The sequence below is a fragment of the Culex pipiens genome, chromosome 2, assembly GCF_016801865.2.
Source record: "Culex pipiens pallens isolate TS chromosome 2, TS_CPP_V2, whole genome shotgun sequence".
Taxonomy (NCBI): domain Eukaryota; kingdom Metazoa; phylum Arthropoda; class Insecta; order Diptera; family Culicidae; genus Culex; species Culex pipiens.
In genome coordinates, this window is record NC_068938.1 from 220,375,643 (window position 1) to 220,389,728 (window position 14,086).

Here is a 14,086-nt window from a genome sequence, read left to right on the forward strand (position 1 = left end):
GTGCGATGGAAGGGCGGGTAAGGTAGCTCATCAACGATTCAGCGCCTACTGCGGATTTGGACGGATTATGGATCGTGGGAAAATCGGGTGGAAATCGAGCACCTGAGAGTTTTGTTATAGAGTTTGAAATTAATATTTTTCATTTATTTATTGCATGATTTTTTTTACGATACAATTCAACCCGGAAACAAACTGTAACAATTCCGTTACAAAACAAACTATGCCAGATTCTTACACCGCGGACGATCCTGCTGATCGATCACCACAACTGTCGCAGCCTCGTTCAGCCACGTGCAGTTCCACGTGTTTCCAGCGGCATACACGATCGCCCCTTTCGGGAACTGTCCCTCCAGGTTGGCCACCTGCGTTAGGTTGTTCCAGTTGAGGTTCATCGAGGCGAGTTTTGGCATGTGCCACAGTGCCACGTCCAGCCGCTCCAGATGGCTGTGCTGCAGGTGCAGGTGCTGCAAAGCTGGCAGATTGACGGTGGTTGGTGAGTTGATGATCAGCAGGGGGTTGTGGCTTATTTTGAGATCTTGGAGGAAGTCCAATCCGTTGAAGACGCTCATATCCAGATGGGTGATTTTGTTGAAGCAAAAGTTGAGCATTTCGAGAGATTTGAGGGTTGAGATGTCTCGGGGAACCTTTTCGATTTGGTTGCTGTGGAAATTCAGCGAAAGCAGTGCTGGCAGGTCGACTGCGCCGATCGTGATTGAGGTTAAGCTGTTGCTGATGGTGATGCGTTGGAGCTTGTTGAGTCCATTGAACTGGCTTAAAATGAACTTTTGAAGTGGAATTTCTTTGGCTACGAATGACACCAGGTTCTGCATAGCGTTCAAGTTCTTCGGAATCGCGTCCAACGGAACGTTCTTCAGGTAGATTCTTTGAGTTTGATAAGTGACAGTGTTGTCAAAGATCAACTTGGTAAAGTTGGTGTCAGAGATTCGCATCACTGCCACCTTCGGACTTGGAACCAATCGACCAAAGTTGGAATCCCTAATCCAATTGTGTTGAATTGGTTTTTCTAGGATTGGCAATTGCTTTCCACAGTACGCCAAAAGATCGGTGATCTTGGAGGTGGTTACATTCTCAAACAGAACGGCAGCAGCTCCATCACAACTGCGGGCTACTGAATCCCCGATTGTTACACGGTTCCACTTGCTGATGATGTTGTCACCCCAAAGCCAGGAATTATTTTCGACAACTGAGTGGCAACTACACGTTGGATCGGCTGCCACGAGTGCTAACAGGCACATCAAACATCTGAAAATAATCAAAATGTAATGAATGAAGACTAAACAAGATGATTAAAATAAGGTACTTACGTGATCAGTTCTTTCATTGCGAATTTAACAATCAAAACGACTCACAAAGCCAACAATCTAACTTCAACTGAGCATTTATGCTCAAATTGGTCGTTTTATATGCAGCGCTGTAGAATAACAATGTTGATAACCTTTCGCAAGATGCTGCGTTCGGCAAAGCTTGACTCATACAACTTGATTTCGGAGAATCCCCAAAATAATCAGTATGTGATTCACAGCGAGTGTGATATTCCTTCTCAGAATTGAAAGGCACGTTGAATGAGTTCATTGAATAAAAGTAAAATTTAAGTGAAATTTTACTAAACTGTGTGATTTAACTTGTTAAGTTCACCAGCGTTAAACAACCTTTTCAAATTTCCATTCATCTCCCCGTATCAAACCACGTTACACACATCAGTACTGCCAGTCAACTCTCACCCCCTGAAACTGTCACCGACGACGAAATGAAACCGTAATAAATTACTTCCCGACTGTCAAATTTGCATAGGTGATTAAGTGTTTGCAACAAGCCGTGTAAATTAAAATATCGCTCCACACACGCACACATAGTCAGTGTCGCCGAGTCTGGCTTGGCACATTTCCCAAAAATCTCTCCCTCATTGGAGACAGGGAGTAGCTCCTGGAAGTGATGACATATCAAGATCTCTCCTGGATGGCATCACTTCGTCGTTGGATCTCCACTAGCACTAAGAGAGAAGGGTGGGGAGGGGGGTAAAACTTTGTCTTGCTCCAAAAGCTTCGGAACCAACCAGCCAACCAGGCAAGAAAGCGATGATCCGTTTTGGCACTAATTAAAATTCCAACTTCCTTATCTGCAATTACATTCGCCCGTAAATATACATCTATTCGAAAAGAAGCTCGAAGGTGCGGCACCGGCGCTCTGTTTTTCAATAATGTAATTAAAAACCTCAACATAATCGGATGCTGGAAAAAGGCGCACACTCGTTACGTCGCTCAGGAGCACCACGTGAGCGGAACTCCACTTGACAGTAATGGAGTCCGACTTGCGGTCAGACATACCTGTTGACAGTTTGACAGAGTTGACAGAATTGACAGCACTTCTTGTACTTACCTTCGCTGGAAACTCGTACACTTGGACTTACCTTGGATCTGGAACTCTCGAACTAACGTCATAACTTGAAATGGTACCTTGATGTCTACGTCCGCATTTGAGAAGTGCTTTAAAGGAACTAGAACACAAATTGACAAATTTGACAGAATTGCACTTACCCAAGAAAAAAACTCTAGAACTAACTCTCAAATCTTTCAAGCCTGCTTCGATGTCTACGTCCGTTATCAGGAAGCACCCCAAAGAAACGAACTTTTAACACACAAAACCACTCTGAATAAAGCTCCTCCCAGGATGAATAATTACACTTTTCAAAACGTTTTTACAACTAACGAAAGGTTGATTTATGTACGGGTGTATGTATGTGTGTAAGCCGAACTTGTTGATGCACAAATACAAGCCCGGCTTTGCCAATGAATGAATGTGCAACGAAGGGAAAAGTCAAATAAATTACAACCTTGTGACTTCTTTCAACGCAAGAACCCGGTGTTCCGCATTCCGAAGCAGCATTCAGGATTTCTTGTCCCACAGTGTGGTGCTCCATTGTTCTTCTCTTCCAGGGGTTAGTGGAATTTCGTTTCATTGCACCGGAGTTGTGTTTGCTGCTGGTTAAGGTAGTGAGACTAGCTTCTTTTCTCAATGTTTGTGCTTCTTTTTGAGAAGGAAAAAACAAATCCTTTCATGTGTCAAACTATGTCAGAGAGAGCTTTTTTGTGTGTTTTAATATCTTGACTTTTTTTTGATAAGGTCCTATAAACAAATGTAAACATTGAGTGTATCCCGCTTACTCCGATCGACTTTGACATAAGGTGTGAAAGGGATACACTCAATGTTTACATTTGTTTATAGGACCTTATCAAAAAAAAGTCAAGATATGTTTGGCAGTGTTGCCAAATTTACGCAAAATTATTTAAATTCGCCTTTAAATATGCAAACCCGCAGTACAATTTGTAATGCGATTTTGAATACCCTAAGTTAAGGCTATTTAAAAGTTCAAAATGCGAAAATTTTCCAACACTGCCATCTGTCAAAGAAATCTTCCAAAGTGCGACGAAATGCGGTCGTTCACACATGACTTTTTGAAGTCTGACTTTTGTGACAGAGTGCTTACACAAGGCAAAGAACCTCGTCGTCGTCGTCTGCGATGGTGATTAGCCTTACTTTAGAAGAGGTGCAGAGACCTCTTGCAGAGTAGGTGAAACGACCTGGACCCAACTACAAATGAGGATATCCTGTAAACTCAAGTAACTAACAACAAACCGGCACGGTGACGAGGACGAAAAACAATGAAAAGAGCAGGAAAAACCTTTTTCCAACCCGCAAATGAACCCTCCTAAAAAGAAGAGGAGGCGGGGGGAGCTGTAACAATGTTATCGCAACAGTCACAGTGTGCCTTTTGTGGATGTCGAAATTTTAAGAGGGCAACTTTTGCTGGCAGTCACTGTTGAATCCTGATGTACAACCTCGTGGAGGACAAAGGGACCAAAACGAAGAAAAATGCCTCCGGTCAGGGCCAATCAACACTTGATATGGGGAAAGGAACTTGATTGCGACTTGTGGACAAGGTGGGAAGCGTGTTTGAAGGGGTGCTTTGCCAGCAGGGTTGTTTCATGTTGGGATTTTGAGTGATCTAATCTGGCACTTTGTTAAAAATAATGCTGAAATAACGAATAATCAGACAAGTATTTCGAATTATCTAAAATTATTTTTATTGATTAAAACTTAAAGATGGTCCAAACGTGAACAGAAACGTCAGAAACATTGATAGTGGAAGATTTTCAATAATTACTAATAAAAATTAAAAAAAAATTCGGCAAAATTGACAAATTGTTCGCCAAATAGAAAAGAATTCCTGCAAAATTGACGAAATTGACAAAATTGACAAAATTTACAAAATTGACAAAATTGACAAAATTGACAAAATTGACAAAATTGACACAATTGACAAAATTGACAAAATTGACAAAATTGACAAAATTGACAAAATTGACAAAATTGACAAAATTGACAAAACTGACAAAACTGACAAAATTGACAAAATTGACAAAATTGACAAAATTGACAAAATTGACAAAATTGACAAAATTGACAAAATTGACAAAATTGACAAAATTGACAAAATTGACAAAATTGACAAAATTGACATAATTGACAAAATTGACAAAATTGACAAAATTGACAAAATTGACAAAATTGACAAAATTGACAAAATTGACAAAATTGACAAAATTGACAAAATTGACAAAATTGACAAAATTGACAAAATTGACAAAATTGACAAAATTGACAAAATTGACAAAATTGACAAAATCGACAAAATTGACAAAACTGACAAAACTGACAAAATTGACAAAATTGACAAAATTGACAAAATTGACAAAATTGACAAAATTGACAAAATTGACAAAATTGACAAAATTGACAAAATTGACAAAATTGACAAAATTGACAAAATTGACAAAATTGACAAAATTGACAAAATTGACAAAATTGACAAAATTGACAAAATTGACAAAATTGACAAAATTGACAAAATTGACAAAATTGACAAAATTGACAAAATTGACAAAATTGACAAAATTGATAAAATTAACAAAATTGACTAAATAGACAAAATTGACAAAATTGACAAAATTGACAAAATTGACAAAATTGACAAAATTGACAAAATTGACAAAATTGACAAAATTGACAAAATTGACAAAATTGACAAAATTGACAAAATTGACAAAATTGACAAAATTGACAAAATTGACAAAATTGACAAAATTGAAAAAATTGACAAAATTGACAAAATTGACAAAATTGACAAAATTGACAAAATTGAAAAAATTGACAAAATTGACAAAATTGACAAAATTGACAAAATTGACAAAATTGACAAAATTGACAAAATTGACAAAATTGACAAAATTGACAAAATTGACAAAATTGACAAAATTGACAAAATTGACAAAATTGACAAAATTGACAAAATTGACAAAATTGACAAAATTGACAAAATTGACAAAATTGACAAAATTGACAAAATTGACAAAATTGACAAAAAACAAAATAACTGAGATAAGCAGTAGGTTTTGCTTCAGTGGAATTGTTCCAACTCATTAAATACTTCCCTTATCGTAGTTTGGCATACTGCGATGCTTTGATAACCTTACCAGCCGATATTCCAACAGCTGCTTCTAAGTTAGTCAAGGCTAGTGGTTGATGTACTTTTCTCGACCATTTCCGCCTTATTACCTGTCAAAAAGGTTGACAATTTGATAAGAGTTTAGTTTTTTTTTTATAGTTTTATGTATTTTTGTCAGAATCGTCAAATAATGCGTGGCTTTTACTTTTGTTTTTCCAGCCTTCACGCCTTGACGAAAAGCTACTCCATCTTTCGCGAACTTTTGCAATTTCTCAATCGGGAGAAGAAAAAAAAACTTTCCCTCACAACCGCACCCAGAATCACCCAGAGTTCTGTTTTCCTGTTTCTTCATTCTCCATCATCTTGCCGCTGATGCTGCTGCTGCTGTTGTGCACTCTGTTTGCGTTTAATCAAAAAACTTTCCTGATAACAATAAATTTATATTAACTTATCCTATTTTTATGGGACTTCATTAGAAACGGAGCAGAATGACGGGAGGAGGGCAGACGGGGAAAGTTTTTCGCTCTTTCCTTCGTGCATTTCCAGCTGCCCTTTGGTGTGTCAATTTCAGTACAGAGTCGGGATTTTATTTTCTCCTCCGGAAAAGTTCTTTGGCCTACTTGGATTTGGGTTTACGATTGGCATTTCCCAAAGATGATGTAATTGATGTGGTTACATCGACCACTAAAAATTTATTGCTGCAATCTGTGCCAAAGCGAAGGTAATTTTCTCGTTTCCCAATATTTGATCTGCAAAATGCAAAAGAAAAATCCGCATAATGATGTTTGTTTTTGCTGGGGGAAGCAAACAAAAATGTCAATATCAATTTCAGCGCGACCGAATCCAGATTGACGGAAATGGGCAAATTTGCATAAATAAATCCAGCCAGCGAGGTTTAATTTGCTCAATCAAAAAAGAAATCGTCTTACCTTAAACGAAACTTAAAATTTGGTCACAAAATTACAACATGTAAATATTTCACCCCAAGTAGGCGGTTCGTCGTCGCAGACTGCAGTCAACCATCAAAGACCATCAAAGTAGGCGACTTTTAACACACTGAGGCCAAGCTGACTCTTTCACACATCACACACACACACACACACGACCCACAAGTTTTCCTTCAATTGAATGCTTTGAAGTCGAAGCCACTCCCAATTAACCCTTTCCCTAAGGGTGTGTGTAAGGGAACCAAGTTTTTCCGCAGCACTTCGTTTTCCTGACATCGCAGGAAATTACAAGTCAAAGGATATACCATTTTTTTTTCACTAGGGCAGTCACTTTTCACGATCGGACGACGACGGCGTGTCGAACGCAGAAGTGTGGCAATGGTGTGAGGCGAGGGGGAGAGGGAAACTAGAAGAAGTTTTCCACGTCAGCTGCCAGGTGAATGAGGTGTGGAAAATGGTTTTTGAGGAGCAAAAAAAAGTGAATGGTTACGGTAGGTTTCTTTTTTTTTAAAGGTGAAATAATTAGCCTTTAGTTTGGAGAAGATATGGAGTTTTCATAACATTTTTTATTTGAAAAGCCCTTCAAATATTAGAAATCTATCTAATCTTTACAAAATTTTACGAAATTTAATTCCATTTCTGGTTATCGAGAAGTGTTACTGAAGTTTTAATTTAAAAAGAAAATCAAGGAGATACAAAATGTTTTCTATGCTATGAAGTTTGTTGAAATTATTTTAAACAGAAGATATTTTTTTCATCAAAAGGCTGTAAAGAAGACCTGCGTAATTCTAGGGACCTTCGTCTTAAATCTTAACCTCCAAAATGGAAAACAATTTCCACAAGTAGCGAAATAATAATCATCATCATCATCCCCAACGCGTCCTCTAGGCTACTCCCCATCTCTGCCCGACTCTAATCCAACATCACAACATCTTGGAACCCTGCAGCGCCGGCAACCGCGCCCGAGTCGCAGCATCCGGTCCCATGTTCCGTCCGTCCTTCCGCTGAAATCCGGCTCCGAGGCCTGCCGTTCCCGGGGATTGGTCTCATTGTCTCAAGATGTCGTCGTCCTTTTTTCTTCCTTTGAGGGATGGGGAGCTCGCACACAGCAAAATCATCATCTCTGTTTAATTTTCAGATTATTTATTTTGCTGATTGATGTTCCATTTCTTGATGAAAAGACGAAAAACTTTCGGCTTCGGTCCTGAACGCTCTGGAAACAAGTTCTGGGTCTCGTTTACCTCCTGCTGATATCAATCAAATTAACTATCATACGAAAACGAGATTTAATCTGCTTCGTCAATATTTGCGCTGTCTTGTGCCACAAAGACGAAGACGACAGTGAAGACCATGCTGGTGGTGGTGGTGGCAGTGGTGAAAACTGCAACATCTTCCCCGGGATGTGTCTTACGTGAGGCTGTGTTTGAGGACTGGACTGTCAAGAACAAGAAGATCCCGCACGAGAGATAAAGCGATTGTTGTTTACCCAACTCCGATACGTCTGTTCCCTCCCAAGTACGTGGGCGATGAAACCCAAAACACTTCACCGACATTCAGGGTTGCCAGAGATTCGCATTATTTGTAAATTTATTTTTTTTTCTTGATTTCATATTTTGACTTATTAAAAATGCTTAACTTGAAATTAATCAATGTTTAAAAAAATATAAAACTTGGAAACACTTATCTTATTAACGATTTGAAATTGGCAACCCTGCCGTTATCCACCATCCAAGACCCGGGTCTGATAACGAGTCCATGTGTCAAATGTTTATTGCTTGCGTTGTTGTCGCCGTCGTCGTAGTTGTTGTTGTTTGGAGACATCTTCTCTGAAGGACAATTCTTCGTTTCTGTGGTCTATTGTTTGCTGAAATGTCGCTAACCTTTCTGGAATGTTGGTGTTTTCGCAATAATTTCTTGAATGATTTTATCAATTGAAAGAGCACAATATAAATTTTGTCAATTTTGTCAATTTTGTCAATATTGTCAATTTTGTCATTTTTTGCAATTTTGTCAATTTTGTCAATTTTATCAATTTTGTCAATTTTGTCAATTTTGTCAATTTTGTCAATTTTGTCAATTTTGTCAATTTTGTCAATTTTGTCAATTTTGTCAATTTTGTCAATTTTGTCAATTTTGTCAATTTTGTCAATTTTGTCAATTTTGTCAATTTTGTCAATTTTGTCAATTTTGTCATTTTTGTCAATTTTGTCATTTTTGTCAATTTTCTCAATTTTGTCAATTTTGTCAATATTGTCATTTTTTGCAATTTTGTCAATTTTGTCATTTTTGTCGATTTTGTCAATTTTGTCAATTTTGTCAATTTTGTCAATTTTGTCAATTTTGTCAATTTTGTCAATTTTGTCAATTTTGTCAATTTTGTCAATTTTGTCAATTTTGTCAATTTTGTCAATTTTGTCAATTTTGTCAATTTTGTCAATTTTGTCAATTTTGTCAATTTTGTCAATTTTGTCAATTTTGTCAATTTTGTCAATTTTGTCAATTTTGTCAATTTTGTCAATTTTGTCAATTTTGTCAATTTTAATGAATGTGATATGAGTTATGTAGAACAAGTTTGCAATTATCAATAAATTATTATTTTGAATACTCTTTTTGATATGATTAGCTTACACATGTAACAAAAATAAATCATGCATCTCAGAAAAAAAAATAACGTTAGGTTGGTATTCAATAAGGCAGTTAAGTGCTACAGATTATCTGTTGTTTTGAACATTTGTTCTTAATTTTTAGTATGGGTAGGATAAATTGTAATAAATATTTTTATATAATTTTATACCAAGTTTCAAAACATAACATATCGTTTAATCAATTTTCCAACTCCCTCTCAACACTGCACGAACGACGCCCAGTTGCAGGTCAGAATCTTCGGATCAAAGTACGTCCCAGCGCCGCAGGTACTCTTGGACAGTATCAAGAAACTCGCGCCCGGAATGCACCGATAGAACGTGGCACAATTCACCGGATCGCGCACGAATCCACTCGTCGGACAGTACTCCGGTAGCTCTCCCGGTGGGCTTGGACTAGTCGTGGTCGTCGTCGTTGGTTTCACCGTCGTTTTTGCGGTGGTTGTTGTGGTTGTGGTCGTTGGTTTCGTGGTGGTGCTGGTCGTTGTTGGGATTTCCGAGTTGGGGAACTTCCAGCCGTCCGGATATACGCTGCTGTAGAGTGGCATCATCAGCGGCCAGTGACCGCCTCCGCAGACGTTTTTGATGTCGTCCCCTTCCATGTTCCACATTCCGACCCCTCCGATTTGGTACGATTTGGCCAGGTCGATCTTCAGGGTGAGCGATTCAACGGTTTCGTACGAGATCCACTGGTCCGATTTGTACGCGTAATACGCTTTTTGACGATCGTCCCAAACTTTGGTCCAACCACCAGCTTTCAGCTTTTCGCAGAATTCCAGGTAGCTCAGATCTCCCTGCTTGCCCAGGTACGGTCCTTCCGTTCCAGGTCCGATCGAGCGATCCCTCAGCTTGTTGTTGATCGGGTCCGCCAGTCGGTAGCTGTGCCCGTTGGCCGAAACGCACAGGATGATCTTGTCGGTCGCGATACCGGCGGTGGTCCACCCGGTCAGGATGAAATCCACGTTGAGTTCGCGTTCCGCTCGGGTGGTCTCCTCCAAGGCACGGTACACCGGCGAGTTGAGTCCGGTGCGGCCGTCCCAGGACGCGTGCAGATCGAACGCCATCACGTTGACGTAGTCCACGTACTTGTCGATCTCGGGCACGTTGTAAGCGGACGGGAAAAAGTCCTTCGTTGGAGCGACGGAGATGGTTAGGAGTTTACCCGCCGGACGGAGTTGGACGTTGAGTTCGAGCAGTAGCTGGACGAACAGATCACGATCTCCCGGTTCGCCACCCAGCAGTACGGGGTAGAACCAGGCAATGTCCAGTCCGTCCAGGGCGTTGTTGACGACCAGCGCGATGAGGTTCTTGACCACGAGTCGACGCTGGGTAATGTTCTTCACCAGGCCGGATATTGTCTTGGAACTGAGGGTAGGTCCTCCGACGGAGACGAGCACCTTCATCCAAGGGTTCGAGGCTTTGAGCGCCAGCAGCTGCTTTAACTCGTTGGTGTCCACGTCCTGGACGGCTCCGGCCAGCGACAGCGTGTAGTGCTGGTACACCAGATGTGTGCAGAGGGTCGGGTTGAGGTCACCGATCGTGACTCTGCCATTGCCGACGCGGTATTTGGCAGAGCCCAGGTAGAAGCAGAACACCTTATCTGGAAGAAGGAGTTGGTCGTTAGCTGGTTGGTTCTAAGTTATGAGGGACTGATCAAGTGAAACACAGTGCTGAGTCGTTGGTAATCATGGAGTCTTTATTCTAAAACTTATAGGTAGTACAGTGAGCTGTTTCGTTACAAACTAAAGGGGGGGATTAGCAGCTGACCATGAAGCTCCAGTTGCAGGTGCTGCTTGCCTCGTCAAAGTACAATCCCGATTGGCAGAGCAAGCGCCAAGCGTAGTTGACCGGTCTGGAAGGAAGATGAGTTGATTAGGTTGAAGATCTGCTAAATTAAAGGTGAACTTACTGTCCAGGATAGCACTGGTAGAACGCTTCACAATTGGTGGGATCCCGCTTGAAGCCGGATGACGGACAGATTAGCGTTCCGGATGGGGTTGTTGTGGTAGCAGGTTGCTGCGTTGTAGTCGTGACCACGGGGTTTTGCGTTGTAGTGGTGGTACCTGGCTTCGCTGTAGTTGTAGTCACTGGTTTCACTGTGGTGGTTGTCGCTGGTGTCACTGTCGTTGGTGATGTAGGTGGGGGCGACGATCCAAATACCGCATTGTAGACGGTGGTGCCGATCGTGTGTGGTCCTCCACCGCACAGGTTACGATCGTCGTCCGATTCGAGCGACCAAACCATAACTCCACCGAGCTTCTTGTTCTTGGCGTAGGCAACCTTGAGTTCGATCGAAGTCACGTCGTCGTACGAGATCCACTGGTTACCGTTGACAGCGTAGGGCACCTTCTGAACGTCATCCCAGTACTTGGTGTAGCCGCCAGCCTTGAATCGCTCGCAAATCTCCAGGTATGAGAGAGTTCCACTTTCAAAGGTGTACGGACCAGCGTTACCTCCACCGATCGTACGCACGCCGACTCCCGTACTGGAGGTCGAAGCAAGTGTAAAAGTGTGTCCGAAGGCTGGGACGCCCATGATCAGCTTATCGGGATCAAGTCCGGAATCTAACCAACCTCGAACGCAGGCGTCCTAGATGAATGCGAGACAATACATATCAAGTGATCTACACCGATTAACCCCTCCGATCTTACCACATTAAGTTGACTCAGGTACGAGGACGACACTTCCCAACTGGCTGGGTACAGTGGCGCGTTGTGACCCGTTTGACCGTCCCAAGAGGCATGCATGTCGTACGACATCAAGTTCACAAAGTCCACGTATTTGTTGATCTCGGGCACGTTGTAAGCCGATCGGTGGTAGTCGCTGGTCGCTGCCACCGCGATCGACAACAGAAAACCTTCCTTATCGAACCTCGTGCGCATGTCCTGCAACAGGCTGATATAGTTGACACGGTCGTCGGGACTTCCACCGCGCAGTGTCGGATATTCCCAGTCAATGTCGAACCCATCGAAGCCGTACGTTTTCATGTGGAGCACCACGGATTCAATGAAGGCCTTACGGGTCTCCGCCGTCGACGCCATCGAGGAGTACTTGGCAGATCCTTCATTCCAACCTCCGATTGCGATCATTAGCTTGACATTTGGATTGCGTTGCTTCAAGTTTGCGAACCGTTTGTAACCCTCTGAGGAAAGATCGAAAGTCATACACTGATCACCGCTTCAACTCCAAGAACTACTCACGAAGTGATATATCCGCGTACGAGTCAAGAATTTTCAGCAAACTTGTAGATCCCTCCAATCCCACAAAGCTGTAGATTATATGCGTGCACAAGCTAGGGTTGATGTCTTCGATATCGTACTTTCCACTCGAGGTTCTGTAAGTCGCCCAAGAACCGTAGTAGCACACCACCTTGTCTGAAAGGTGCGAAACAAAAATGTCCAATCAATACCAATTTCACCAAACTTGAAACGCATTCAACTTTCCTGAAAAACGTCCACAAGATTGTTACCATCACTTCACTCACTCGCGCGTCATTTTTTGACAAACTCAACTAATCTAGACAGAACTTATTTAAGTATTCAGCGTACCGGTTGCGGCGTCCAACGCCGATATTCCGCAGAACAGCAGCCCAACCAGCAGGTACAACCTCATCCTGGCTGCGTTCTTCTCCTAGGTCGCAGCAGGCTGCGAGAGGTTTTCTCACTTTGCAGATCCACGAAGAAGATTGAAACTGGTTGAGAAGGTTGCGATTTTTTCACCTATCCAGCACCGATTAAAGTAGGCGACCCGGGTGGGGATGGCCTTTTATAGGTTGCCGAAAATTTTTTGCGCGATACCAGGGTTTGTTTGAACTGGGAGATAAGTTTTTTTTTTATTTCTCGAGTTTAATTACATGGGCTACGCAGTGCTTGAAAGCGTTGGTGGTGAAAAGATTGCCTTTTTGACACATTTTTTTAGCCTTAAAAAAATGCAAAGTCATCATGCGAGTTTAAGCCAGAGTTAATTTAGACTAGTGAAATTTGAAGTTATGAATGAACGGATGTTTACAAGTCTATTTGGTGCCATTTCGTCTACTCCTCTAGAAAATTTCATTTTATGACTTTACTTTTTGTTATAAAATCATAAATCTGATAAGAAGCCTACCCAGATCGTTATTTCTGCTCATTTGTGTTCTTTTCATAATGTTTATTCAGTCAAACCATAGCCAAACCATCATTACTTATCACATCACCAACAAAATAAAGTCAACCTCACTAAAGTTGACGTCTCCTAATAAGGACACGTGCCAGCTGGTGCTCTGTTGGGTGAAAGTGTGGCTGCATTCAATTTGGCGACATTACCGTGAAGTGGTTCAAAATCAGGGTGTGAAATTAAGAGCGTGTCTTTCGATTTTGGGGGACGGATTTTTTCTTCTTTTTCCTTTAGGGGAAGACTGTCCCCGGGGATCCAATTAGAGCAAGGATTTTTTTTTTGAGACGGTGTGGATTATCAGTTCATTTCCCGGGGGATTTGCAGCTTCAAGAAAGATTGAATTCAAATTAACTTTGTAAATGAACCTGTTCATGGAAAGGTGAAATAAAATTTATAAATTTATAATAAAAACCTCAGGCCATGATCAAAAAAAATATTGAAAATTCTCATGGTTATTGTAGTCTATATCTTAATATTCTATAAACTCAACCGCAATATCTCACTTCTAAATCTCTCCATCTTTTCCTTTCACTTTTCCAGGTAAGCCACCCTCGACAGTATCAATTTCGGCTCAGTTCACCGCCATCACCTTCCCAAAAACTAACATTATTATTGGTAAGAAATCACCTCCGACGCTCTCGTAAAGTATCAGCTCTGCGGTTTTCCGCATAAATTTTCGGAGAACCCTTCCAAAAATGTGCAACGTGTTCGACCCCGCGCCCAAAAGCCGACCTGAAAATGGGTTTTTCCCCCTTTTCTCAGCCATCATGTGCATATTATCTCACCCGTGATTGGATTTTCGACGACGAGCGAGCAGACAT

At 41.3% G+C, this 14,086-nt stretch overlaps 2 protein-coding genes across 2 annotated transcripts; both read right to left on the reverse strand.

The window, feature by feature from the left end:
• Positions 1 to 204: 204 nt before the first annotated feature.
• On the reverse strand, positions 205 to 1,415 carry LOC128093144 (decorin-like). Its single transcript, XM_052708960.1, has 2 exons — positions 1,326 to 1,415; positions 205 to 1,263 (listed from the first exon to the last, which is right to left on the reverse strand). Exons 1-2 carry the CDS (start codon positions 1,340 to 1,342, stop codon positions 219 to 221), a joined length of 1,062 nt encoding a protein of 353 aa, XP_052564920.1. The 5' UTR covers positions 1,343 to 1,415; the 3' UTR covers positions 205 to 218.
• Positions 1,416 to 9,042: 7,627 nt separating this feature from the next.
• On the reverse strand, positions 9,043 to 12,846 carry LOC120416707 (endochitinase-like). Its single transcript, XM_052708961.1, has 6 exons — positions 12,662 to 12,846; positions 12,314 to 12,487; positions 11,765 to 12,255; positions 11,023 to 11,702; positions 10,874 to 10,965; positions 9,043 to 10,713 (listed from the first exon to the last, which is right to left on the reverse strand). The coding sequence occupies exons 1-6, from the start codon at positions 12,723 to 12,725 to the stop codon at positions 9,314 to 9,316; spliced, it is 2,901 nt and encodes a 966-aa protein (XP_052564921.1). The 5' UTR covers positions 12,726 to 12,846; the 3' UTR covers positions 9,043 to 9,313.
• Between the last annotated feature and the right edge of the window lie 1,240 nt (positions 12,847 to 14,086).